We start from the raw sequence: 12929 nt of genomic DNA, 5'->3' as shown, positions 1-12929 counted from the left end.
TATCTTAGAAATATTGATATATAATCCCTCTAGTTTTGGTGCCAAGTAATTGAAGGGGTTTATTAAACATTTAAATAATATTACGATAGATTTGGAAAAATAAATTTAATTTGATTAAAAAATTTTACTGAGTAGATTCCATGTTTAGTAAAAATAATGTATTATTTAAGATGTAATAATTTAGTTCATATTGAACTTAAATTCACTTTTGTTTGTATATTTTGAGTAAACAAAACTAAGAGCACTCTGTATTTCGTGCAGTGTAGTAGATCGGTTGCGGTGGGTGGCACTCAGATAAATGCAGGAGAAAAGTGGAAGCTTGTAGAGAAGGGGTTTTCCGAGGAAGTGGGGGGAGGGGAGGGGAGGGGGGTTGTAGCTCTGCCCAGATAAGAACGACCCTGAAAGCAATTGTGCACATACTATTACTACTGCTCTCCCCCTTCATATTTGTGCGTTCAATTTAAAAAAGAACCACTTTTGTGGTCGGGCTATTTCGATGTTATTTTGTTTTGTTGACAAACCGATTAGCAGGTGGTAATTGTGGGTGCAGTGTATTTCATAGCTGATGGCCACTGGAATTTGAACGTTAGAACTTTCTCGTTTCGGTAGAATAGCCCATTTATTGTAGCACAGTTGTTTAGTAAATAGAATTATATCCAAATGATATATAAATCTAGATATGCTCGATTTTACGCCTATTCATAATCGTGTATTTTCATTTCATTCGGGTTTTTACGAAATATAAAGATTAACGGGTATTAGAGATAGGAATAAAGATTTCAAAAATAGTCTCATAATACAGTTAACTTATCCGCAAAACAGAAACATTCACATATCGACACCTTTCAATTGCGAGAAATATATAAATAAATACTTCCGCCTAATTAAACCCATTTTATGGCAACACATTTGGAAAGATATGATAAAATATAAACATGAAAATCTAGATAATTATACTCGTACATCAGATACTTCCGATTTCAGATGAAATTCCTTTGTATTTCTATATATATTCTCTATTATATCGTTCTTACAATGATAAATCTATTTTAGAATCACCTGCAAAAACTAACAACTAGTATATCGACTCACCTGTAATTCCGATTCGGTGACGTCGATTTCACCACGATAAACAAAATCGATGATCGTTTTCAGGTCGGTGAAGATAATGTCGGCGGGAAGGATAATTGTGGGATGTTTGCACGGATTCTCGAGCAGTAGTTTTTGGAAATACGTCGAACAGGCGGACAGGACGACCTGGAGTTTTTGAACAAAAGTTTGATTAGCTTCATAACTATAGTGTAGATACATATATCGAGATACTTCACCTTGTGCGCCTTGAGGGATCCATGCTCGCAGGACAGAGTGACGTCCACAAAGGAGAGATCCTCGCGCAGCTGCTGAAACACGGACGTCATCGTGTTCTGGTAGTTATTCCAGCGCAGACTGAAATACTGATGTCCTCGAACCGCTGCCATTTCGTATGGTTTTTCGTATTCGTTTCACGCCGAATCCTAGCTGAATTCCTGTTGCTCACTTTTGTTTATGCTTGTGGCGTGCTCAACACGCTGCGGAAATGTGTGTATACTCCAGTATACTGCGGGAAAAGCCGAAGAAAATCATCAATTTAATGCGGTTCACTCGAGGAGTTGCAATGGCAAATCATCAATCAATACAGAGACTTTAAGGACAACTGGCTGCATCCTCCTATCTGAGTTCTTGGCGAATTGCCGTTCCCGATGCAACTGAACCACCACCAACCACATGTTGAAGATGCCACAAAAGGAGTTGCAGCCAGTCGGTCCATTGTGTTCGAGAGCCTTACAGCGCCTTACAACGAGTTACAGGGAATAAGACGCAAAGTGGGAGGTGGCGGGCAGGGGGGTGGGGGGTGGATAAACTATGCCGAAGACAGGTAGGAGGAATAGTCAATGGCTATCAGGCTATGCAGGTCGAATTGTAAATGCCCTATGGGAAATATGGTAATTAACGATTGTAGCACCCTGAACAGCTAACATAAAAATAGTTTTTAAGTTCTTGAAGTATTAAGTTCCCTTCAACTCTCTATTTTGATAACTCTATAAGAATAATAAAACTAAAAACGTTTTCATTCAAGTTCGTATGAATTGAAGAACAATTTTTAATTACTTTTGAACCGAGACTTTAGCACTTTCAAGAGATTTAGATCACAATATGCTAATGCATTTGAAGTCCTGATTTTCAAAACAAACTTATTAGTTTCTATCCCTAGAAGGTTTTCTGTAGCAGCCTATTTAACTTAAGTTTAACCCACCAAAAACAATTTAGTATGCTTTCCCAATCTGTTTAGAGTAAAAATAATCCAATGAATATGATTACCGAAGAGAATCAAAATTACTTGTATATGAATGAACATTCCATTCAAGCTAATTTATTTTGTTTTATTTTCGAACATAAGTTACCTTTTTTTTTAAAGCTTATGAGCTCAACGAATAGTTACTATTTTAACTTTATTTAGTGCTGGTCATGTCGCGTGGTTTTTAGCACCGCCGGAATGGTTTTGTTTTGCACATTTTCATGTAAAATGTTGGGCCAGGCCAGAAGGAAGAAAACCGAAACTGAAACCAGTTTTCAGTGAAACTTCATTTTTGTATGCCCTTTTAAAAGGGTATCATAGTATGGTCACATGTTTACAACAAAATAAATGGTATTTTCAAATAAAACGCTCTTTTTACACTACATTTTTCCATTTACTACTAGTTTTTAAATTAATTAACATTCAAACAAAATCCCCAAGTAGCAGTTAGAGTATCTGAAATCAGTGTTTTTCGGATTAAATTCCCTTTCTCGTTTTCAATGGCACGTATTGGTGCCTGCAAGTTGTTTTTGCTAGTTGGGGCATTGTCAAAAAAAAAAAGGAAGGAACATAAAAAAGAATAATAGGAATGCTGAAAGGATGCTCGAGGAGGCAACTTGCCGTGCAAATAAAATGGGAGGCAATGGAGCGACGAAGAGGCGGACAGAGAGGAGATGCCAACTTTTGCTTGCAACTTCCAATGCGGAGGCTAAAATGCAACCACAATTTTATGCCGAACAATAAGTCAGATTTTCAAGGGATTTCTTTATTACAAAGTTACAGTTGCCACAGTGGATACTCAAAGAGATGTTTTTGATTTGATTTATTCGAAATCTATCTTTGTTTACAAATTTCGAAGTCAAATTAAGAAAAATAATAAGAAAATTTATAGTTGCATTTTCCAAACTTGTTTTATTTTAAATTATTTGCATTTATTGTATATGTAAAAGTTTACGAGCTTAAGGCTGCTCCACTGTATTTGCATTTCATTTCGCAGAAGACTCGCAATCAAAACAAAACGGCGGCAAGAAAAGGTGTGAAAGAAAGAGGAAGACTAGGTGTTGCCACCCACTCGAAAATCGGCGGGCCTCTCAGCCGCGCTCTCTCCATGTCTCTCTCTTCGTTTCGGACAGAGAGACTTATCATTAAACGCGCATTATGCGGTCCGTTCGTCCGCGTTGTTACTGCTCTTCTTCTTACATTACTAGACCAATTCCACGTTTTTTTTTTTTTATATTGTTCGTCCCATTGTTGCCTTCTCGCTCACACACACACATGCAGCGATTTGCCGCCTTTTGGAGCCTCTTCTTCTGCATTTTCCCCGTCTTTCTCTTACTTTGTGCATGTTTATTTGGCAAATGGATAATGTGTGTTCGTGTTTTTTGTATGTTTGTGCTATTGCTTTTTCACTTTTTCTTGCCCTTTAATATTTCCTCACTGCACTTTATGTTTCTACACCCTACCCGACCTACGGACGGCCTATTGATTCTTATAAGATCTACATTGATGATTGTAACATCACTGCATAAGGCAATGTAAATCTTTATATAAAATGATAAGTACGTATAATTTAGAACTTAAATAAAATAAATTTATTCGTATTAATTATATATGAATGCTTTTAACAACCTTCATCTCCTACAAAAAGTAAGTGCTATACTTTTGGTTTATTTTATTAGCAATCTTGCACTTTGTACTAAATATTTATTGGATTTTGGATTGGATTTTGAGTTTTTTTTTAGCCGGCTAGAAATGTTTATTTTTGCTAGTTTTGCTTGACTTAATAAGAATAACAAGAGTTTCTGTTGCAGAATAATGAAATACCCACCCCACTGTGTCGACTGTGACCACTATCAAACCCTTTTGTACCCACTGTGGCATTCCAGGCAAACCAACTTCGTTTTCGTTACGTCTCCTCTTCACCCGTGCATGGTGTGCATGCGAGCGAGCGAGACGGCAATGTTGCGGGGAGAGAGAGAAGAAGGGGACAACGTAAAGTAGAAGAAGAAGAAGAAGAGGGGGGGAGGCAAAGGCGCAAGACAAATGACAGCGCGCTACGAAATGAGTGAGTGGGTGAAGGAGAGGCGAAAGAAAATGGATTTTAAACATTTTTGTTTTGATTATTATTGTTCTTGTTCGTCGCAAAACTTTGCAAAGTAAAAGGGGCAAAGGGAGCGCAAAAGCGGAGAACACAGTGAGAGAGAGAGTGAGAGGGAGCAAGAGTTGGTGAGCGGTGTAATGCAAATGTAATGCTGAACAATTACATTTGCCAATTGAAGCCAATTGAAAGGTTTGCAGTATTTTGTTGCTTCTTTCTTTTGCCCATTTATTTGCACCCATTTTACTGCACTCTGCAAACAACAAATATGTTCGGCTCTTATTTTTAGTTTAGTTTGTGGGGCCTCTGTCCTTACCTTTTCGCTATTTATATTTGATTTTCGCTGCTGCTGCAATTTGCCGCCTGCCTTTTTGCATAATAATAGAGGAAATACGTCAAAGAGTTCCCGTTACGTTGCGTATTTGTTGTTGCTTCTAGTTTATTTTTTTGTATCGTACTGTATGCGTATTTACCGCCAGTTTTGTGTTGTTGTTTTTGCTGCCGCTTGTCGTGTGTTTTTGTTGCTTCTGCTGTTTTTCGTTTGTTGGCCTTTTTGCTTTTCTTTTTTTTAAATCAATTATTGTATGGTTTTTTATTTTTATTTCTCGCTACGCCTTCTGCTTCTACGCTCGCTCACTAACACACGCGCGCACGCACCACACGTACACACACACACACGCATTGCGATTGGTTTTTCATAATTCGCAAAGCAAGAAACTTAAATTTGATTCTATTTGATTTTACTGGGCTGGCACGCTATCGCTACATATTTCTTGCCATTTGGCTAACCATTTGCATTGGCGCCGCACTTTGACCGCTTCATAATGGGCCGATTAAATTTCTCAACCGCGCTTTTCCGCACTCTTTTTCGCGCACGCACCGAATTTCGCTGGCAAAACGGAATTTAAAATAATAATTATTTTTTCAGCTCGTCGTTCATCGGAGTGCTCGTGTTCGCCATTTTCGTGTGGCGCTGCCAGATCGCCGCAAGGTGCTAAAATGTAGCAAAAGGTGCTCAAAGGCTGAAAACTACTTGGGTAGTGTTTCCAAATAGTAGATAACTTGCTTTAAAATTGAGTGAGAACTCATTTGGATTTTCTATTGTGTAAAAAACTGTATTATTTATGCAACTACTTATTAGTTTCTAACTAGGTGGCATCGCCTTATCGGGTCTTCTTTGCTTCGCCGCTCGATTCAGCTGGTCGTCCCGCTTGCACCTATTGCATTTCCTATATTGATTTTTTTGCTACGGACTTTGATATGGGCGCGCAGAAACTGAAAATTCAAAAAATTAAATATTACAAAATGTACGTTAATAAAATGATGTATCTTCATACATTTAATCAGTTCTTTTATAATGTGAAATCCATAAGTGCTTCCAGGATTAAATGAGTTTTTTTGCTTGTAGAATTATTTTATTTATAAATATAATGCTTTAAAATTGAAAGTTGGAGGTTTTCCGTAATACCAATAAAAACATAATATATAAAATGCTTTAGAAGTATTGAAATATACATTTATTTCAAGCATTTATTATTATTTATTGAGTTTGTAAAAGGATTTCTTACATGTAATATACATTTCAGAGCTGCCACCTAGTTGCGCAGCGAGCCCAGCGAAAGCTGGTTGCTATGAAAATATCGACTGTCATTATATATTATCGATATGTTGGCGCCCACTCAGTTCAAATTCGAATGCAATAGTCCCATAAAACTCGATCATTACACTGAATTTTAGAAACTCGTTTAATGCTCGTGTGCGTGCAAGTCATGATTGCTAAAATGCCAGAAACTCTATGTATTTATAATGAGCAAATAAATATTCGCCACCAACAGTGCTCGTATTTGCATAATGAAGGCGAAACCATTCAAATGAGTTGCACTTTTTCCGCTGTCTCAATTTGTATAAATATGTGCGAGTGGGTGGGAGTCGCCTAGCCCCCATAAAAAACCATAAAAAAAACGAAGCTAGCATACAAAACGACTGATTTGCAGCGTAAACCATATGAGTTTGTATGTACACATTTAGGTACATATCTATATATACATATAGAGATTTGCATTTGGATGCGTGGAGCCGCGGGTAAAAGCTAATAGCTAATGGAGAACTTACGTGCCAATTGACATTCATGAGTCCCAAGGCCGAATACATTAAAATAATTGCATGTTCTAGCTCCACGGCAATGGAATGGTGAATAGTGAAACACAACATCAGCAGCAAAAAAAAAAAATTAAACATACATAATTGTAGCATGATCGGATCGGGAAATAATTGCTCCGGTTTTCCCACTTTCCAGTGCGGAAAAATCAAACGAATGTGGGCCGTGGAAGGGGGGGCCTGGAAGTGGGAACCCATTGAGGTCGTTCCAGCAATTGACGTGTGCACCTATTTACCCGACGAAAAACACGCAGCTATGCTATGCCCATGTACATATGTATATAGTGTATATGCCTTATAATTATAGGCGCACATAGGCCACCGAAATACCCATCCCCCCTTTCCCCCCGCCACAAAACCCACAAACGCACCCTACTCCATTCGAAAAACCCCATTCGGCAGACCCATAAACATGCTATATGCATTTAAGCACACACATATCGCATTTGCTTAGTTACTTGCACTGCGGATTGAGTGGCGGGTGGAACTTTTCGTGTCACGAGGCTGAATCATTTGAGTTAATCGGTCAAATCTAAATATATATACTTATGCCAAAATATTATAGAATACCTTCCATATACAATTTCAAATATTTAGAATTCATTTTGCCCAAACTCTAAATCTAAATCTAAATATCTTAAATTGCACAGGAACAAAGAATTTCATAAGTTTTTAGGAAGAACTTTTAAGAGTTTCTGTGATCATTTTATTGCGGAAAAATCTCCTATAAATGGCATAAATATGAAAGTACATTGTACAAATACATAAATTAGCAAAACTTTAAATTTAAGATTATGTTCTATTTTATAAGGTAGTGTAATTAACGTGTAGAATAGCTAAAAATACAATAGGTTCATATGAATATTAAGTTGATTTTATGTTCGAATGCATTCATTGTTTTCAAAGGTTTCTTTTTTGGAGCAATTTAGATACATAGCTTTAGCTGCAAACTCAATGCTCCTATAAATATTCATATTAAAGTGGGAGTTTCAATGCTCCCCAATGTAATCCCAGTTAATCAGTATTGATTTAACATGCCCCCACCACCCACCAAAATTCCCGTTGACGTGCCATCTCTAAAAACACACACACGCACAGGTTCCACAATTAGAGAAGGACAAACAAACAAAACAAAAGATCCCCCACACCAACAAAGAGGCCACAACAACAACAACAACAACAGTAATTGGGATCGAAATGGAAACAGCGCGCTGCTCCAAAAAAAGCATAAAGCACGTAAATGGAAAATGCACAGAGTGGGGGAGCGGAGAAAGAAACCCGCTGGAGAAAGAGAACGAGAGAAAGGGGGCGAGAGAGAGAGAGAGAGCGATTGGGAGTCGGAAAATGAGAGTGAGCGCATTAGAATCGCTCTGCTGCAACAATTAATGCATATTAAGGTCAGCATTTTGCCCTTCTGCTCTGCTTTGAAAAAGAGACAAGTGTGGCCCACAGGTGGCGCCAGTGGTTCTAAATTACAACTGGCAAAAGGTGTAATATTCTAAGGTTTACACCAGAAAAACAAGAAATTTGTGTTTAAAAATCATAAACTTTATAATATTTTTACTTGTAAAAGTAATATTTATTGGCGTTCATTGAGTAAGAGGCTTTAGTTAAGGAAATGAATACTTGTAAGTTGTACTCATAACAAATAAACAAATAAATCGCAAAGACAATTGAGACATTGTTAAACAATTTTCTATAGATAACGAGTTTAAATTACAGTTAAATATAGAAGATTTGCATTTTCATGTGTATGAATTATGGGTCTGGAATGTTTTATGTAATTGATGATCAACAATATTAAACACTTTTCTATTCCTGTTAAATTCAATTGTATCTATTTCAATTTTGTAATGTTGTGAGTAAATTAAAAAAAAAATAATATGTTTTATATCATGTTAAAGTTACAAGAATAAATACATTATGTTCAATGGGAAAATCAACAGTTTTATTTTTTAAATTTTTAAGCATTTGGGTGAAAATTCGAGTTGTGAAAGATCGATGGAGCGAATAAACATAAATAGCGCTGATTTCACGGTCGATGATCCACAAACTGGGCTCCCAAAACAGATAAAAGTGATGCCAATGAGCATACAGCCCACTCGAAAAGCCGAAAAACTTCTGTTTTTGGCATGGAAAGGAAGCAACAACAACAGCAGCAACAACCAGTTAACAAAAGCCACAATTTACAGAGCGATTGACGTCATTTGGAAGGTTTATACATTTTTTTTCTATGGAAAAGTTTATGTAAGTCTGTGGGCAGAAAATGTGTGTGCATGTGTGCGTGTATGTGTGGCTGTATTAGTGCGCGTGTTGGGCGACAAGTGCAATGCATTTCTTGAATGGTGCGCATGCACTCACCCCGTCGCCACCCCCCTTGCCAACCCTTCTACCGCCCGCCGCCGAAAACCGAGAGAGCAAAGGAGAGAGCAGGCGAGAGAGAGGGAGTCGCAGAGCTTTTATGAGTGTGTGCAAAGCAATTTCATGTCATAAGTGCATAAAAATTGCAAGGCCCTGAAAAGCGGTTCGCTTCACATGACAAACATTAGATTTATCAGTCGAGCTCTCTCTCTCTCTCTGTCTCTATCACTCTCTTTCTGTCTCTCTCGCTGTTATCGCTATCTCTTTCGTGGTCGCTCCAGCGCTCATTATCTAATGTTCACTTTAGAGGTTTTTGCAAAAAAAAAAGTGAAAGAGTTAAAACTATAACCTGCCCTAGAACTTTTTTTTTCACATACTAACTTATGCACACACGCGTAGATAAAAAGTTCGTAGGCAAGTACAGTAGTGGCCAATGGAATAGCACCTTGCAGCTGCAACTACTAACTGAGATTACAGCTATTACGAACTTTAAGTTTTGAGTTGGAAAGTGAGTTGTATTTGTTTGTAAATCATTAAAGTCTTGCAGTTTAAAAAAAATGAATTTTATATTTTGCTTAAACTTTTGGAAATGTTTCAGAAGAATATTTAATTATTTTGAAAATAGTTATAAGGCACGATCAAATGAACTAATGATTAAGCTTGAGCTGATTAAAACAACCAGTAGCTATGCTCATTATTTTAACAAGAATTAGTAAAGATATAAGATAAGATACATGCATTTTTAAATGATTTCAATTCTAATCCGCACAGATTGTTCAACATAATAGCTTATATTAAAACATTTTAAAAACTAACTTTTTGAGTAATGTGGTTCTAGTTGAGTGATCAGGGCTGTAAGATCACAACATATGATTCAAACTTAGTTCAATTATAATGATATTCTAAGATTTATAATTTATATTTATGTACATTTCTACAATTTCCCACGTGTTAAAGTACTTTAAAAAATTGTTCTATTTTTACATAAGTTAACAAAGGTGAGCCCTAACAAATTAAAACTGATTCCAAAAAGTAGTAATTAAGCAATATTTCATTCATTTTGTCATTTGAGTGCTGTCGCTGAACTTATAATTGCAACCACGCTTGTTAGCCATTAGCTATCTCGGATTCTAGTTGCAGTTTGTGTTGACGTGTTTCATTTTTGCAGCGAAGCCCTTCAATGGATGCACACACACACAAAAGCGCACTTTCCAGGTGTGTTTAACGCAAATGTAGAGAGCTAGCCTCTAGAATTATCCACGTGCATATGTACATACTACATGTATGTATGTATGTATGTATGTATGTATGTTTGCATGTTTGCGGGTCTAAGTCCATATATGAATGTATGTATGCATGTATGTAGTTTTAGCGATAGGTATTGCATTTTTGTATATTCCTTCCTTTTTTGATATTCAGCTCAACTAAAGTAGCTGTTATCCCCAATCGATGCATTAAAAGGCAATCAAACTACACGAAACTTAATGCAGATCGTTTGAATATTATGATACAAAATATTCTATAATAAAGAAGACAGAATGCCACAGTCGAGTTCCCCGACTATCAGATACCCATTACTTAGGAAGTGTGAATTGAATTAAATACAATATTTCATTTTTGACATTTATCTATAGTCTTCAATGTAGCATTCCAAGGTCATGTTATGCGGATTTGTCATAAAAGTGACAGCATTTCATATTACTTTTTATCTTGGCTATGACATAACGCTTAAACTTGGTTAAAGAGTTACCAACAGTTTGCAATTTAAATTTAATAGTCAGTTCAATTTAATTGCGGCAACAAATTAGCTTTGATTAAATGTTGGTTTATGAAGATGAAAGTCTACATTGCAATTTTTTGTGTGCTTTCAACAGCAATGGTTAAAATAATAGTTCAGCTCTCATAATCTATATAAGTTTTGAAAAAAAAATGAAAAATATATAAAAGTATATGGTATAAGAATGTCACAGTGTCATGTCACATTACATTGAAATAATTTGATAAAATAAAATAACAGAATAATAATTATAATTAGATCAACTACTTATACTTCTAAAACTAAGTTAATTTCCTTCACAAATTAGCCATTTGTAATCGAAATTCTTCTTCTTACAAAACCCTTCTCCTTTTCCATCACTTTACCTTCGCTTCATCCTCGTTTCTCCTTTCTCCTTCTTAAGAAAAAAGCTCGCCTGGCAACACAAACACAAGTGAAAAGTTAAGATGAGACAACGCAAAAGGTGAAAATGAGAGCACAAAACAAGAGCATACTTCGTGGCGCTTTCTCGCGGACTCCTCTCTCTCTCTCTCTCTCTCTCTCTCTCGCACTCGTTTACTCTCTCCCTCGGGCACTCTCTTTGTCACCCCACGTACTTTCTCTCCAGCTCTGGCATGATTTTGGCTCGTGTGGATCTCGTGCTCTCTGTCACTCCCCCGAAACAAGAGAGGCGCCGTTGGAGGGAGAGCGCACGCATTTATCCCTTCGATCTGGGGCTCGTTTTTTGTTTTTGCGTGGAATGTGAAACAGCGGGATTGCGTACGCCTCTCATTTAACATTACTTTCAGGGTAGTTTTCTGCTCGCTGGCCCTGAAGCTCTATTTGCCGCAATCGATGTTACCTCCCAACCCCCCGACACTGAACACACCTCCCCCCCCCCCACGAAAATGACCTCTTTTTGGGGTGGAAATTGTCTCGGCTTCGGGGATCATCATCATCATCATCGTCGCATTGTAACGAACCGAAATGAACTTTTTCTGTTAGGGTTTCACCATTTTGCTGTTCCTAAATCTGCCCCTCTTGTTGTTTCTTTGTAGGTTTTTGTGGGCCGACATGACAACGTGAAATTTACTTTATTGTCTGTCCGTGTATTCCATTTCAAAGCATTACTTTTCGCTGATGCGCCCTCGGGGCAAATCGGTGAAGCGCCCACACCCATCTCCAAAAATGTACAAAAACAGCCAACACACACTCACACGCACTCATGGGTCCAGACCACAGTCAAACTCCCCTAAATGCAATAACCTAAAAATCTAACTTTTTAAGAATATGATCCATAACGATACCATATGATCTAACTTATTCGTGTCATTTGAAAGAATTTCATCAAAAACAGTAATGTTGTCGTTGAATTAAAATTCGTTATTCTGCTACTTGAAATTATGTTTAAATGTACTCCTTGTTCAACTTTTTTCCTTGCTAATCCGAACGTTTCAACTTAAGCCTCAATACATTTCTAACTCTTTCACATTATAACAATTTACAAAAAATTGAAAGAAATTTAGCAGTTTAAGCTTTTGAATACGATCGCAATACCTAAATATAAATGTACACAAATAAATATACACAAATAGTTCCGCTGATATTAGTCTAACTTGATCTTATCTAACGGGTTATCAAAATTGATTTATGTTCTACTTATTGTAGCTCCACTGTATGTATTTGTGTATCCCATATCTCGGGATCGTCAAAGCTCAACATCAAAATAATTTTTAAACATCGTTTTTTTTTGTCTTGCATGCAACTTTCTATGTGTGTATAAATCTTTTTTATATGTAATTAACTTTTATTCGCGGCCTTTGTTTTTTTTTTCATTTGGCGTTTCTTTGTTGCCAAAAAACAATTGCAAAAACTTGATTTTCAGCATGTACGAAAATAAGTGCTTACGATAACCGTGTTTCATCAAAAAACCGCAGCCGCAACAGTCATAATTTGGAAACTATAATTGCGCATCCTAAAATTCTGCGCATAATTAGCGGAACGAAGAAATTCGAGCTATTAGCAATTAGCTAAAATTAAGAAATTTAAGTTAAATCACTCTACTTAAGGTACTTTTGGTTCATGTTGATTTAATTAGACTCTAAATTTAATTTTTTGTTTTACTTTATATAGTAAATTTCCCTGATAAATGTGTTTCTCACAGCTAGCGCCTTTTCATTACTCTAAAATTGGCCAAGAATTGGCTGACATCATGAAAATTG

General features: G+C 36.7%; 1 protein-coding gene across 6 annotated transcripts in view, besides 1 other annotated feature; it reads right to left on the bottom strand.

Annotated features, from left to right (window-relative positions):
* The window catches only part of psq (pipsqueak), a 59393-nt gene extending 53998 nt beyond the window's left edge, over window positions 1-5395 (bottom strand). For 5 of the 6 annotated variants that reach the window (NM_001382049.1, NM_001014520.3, NM_001316414.1 and 2 more), the window contains exons 1-3: window positions 4750-5395; window positions 1329-1597; window positions 1093-1257 (exon numbers count right to left, since the gene is read on the bottom strand). In NM_001382049.1, the coding sequence (NP_001369078.1) occupies window positions 1093-1257; window positions 1329-1478 (315 nt within the window). In that variant the 5' untranslated portion in view covers window positions 1479-1597; window positions 4750-5395. The remainder of the gene's footprint in view (window positions 1-1092; window positions 1258-1328; window positions 1598-4749) is intronic. The other variant, NM_206086.3, reaches the window with a different exon arrangement.
* A 5083-nt stretch (window positions 5396-10478) lies between these two features.
* Window positions 10479-10544: a mobile genetic element.
* Window positions 10545-12929: the final 2385 nt, after the last annotated feature.

This window comes from Drosophila melanogaster, chromosome 2R (genome assembly GCF_000001215.4).
Source record: "Drosophila melanogaster chromosome 2R".
Taxonomy (NCBI): domain Eukaryota; kingdom Metazoa; phylum Arthropoda; class Insecta; order Diptera; family Drosophilidae; genus Drosophila; species Drosophila melanogaster.
This window is presented reverse-complemented; position numbering and strand designations above follow the sequence as displayed.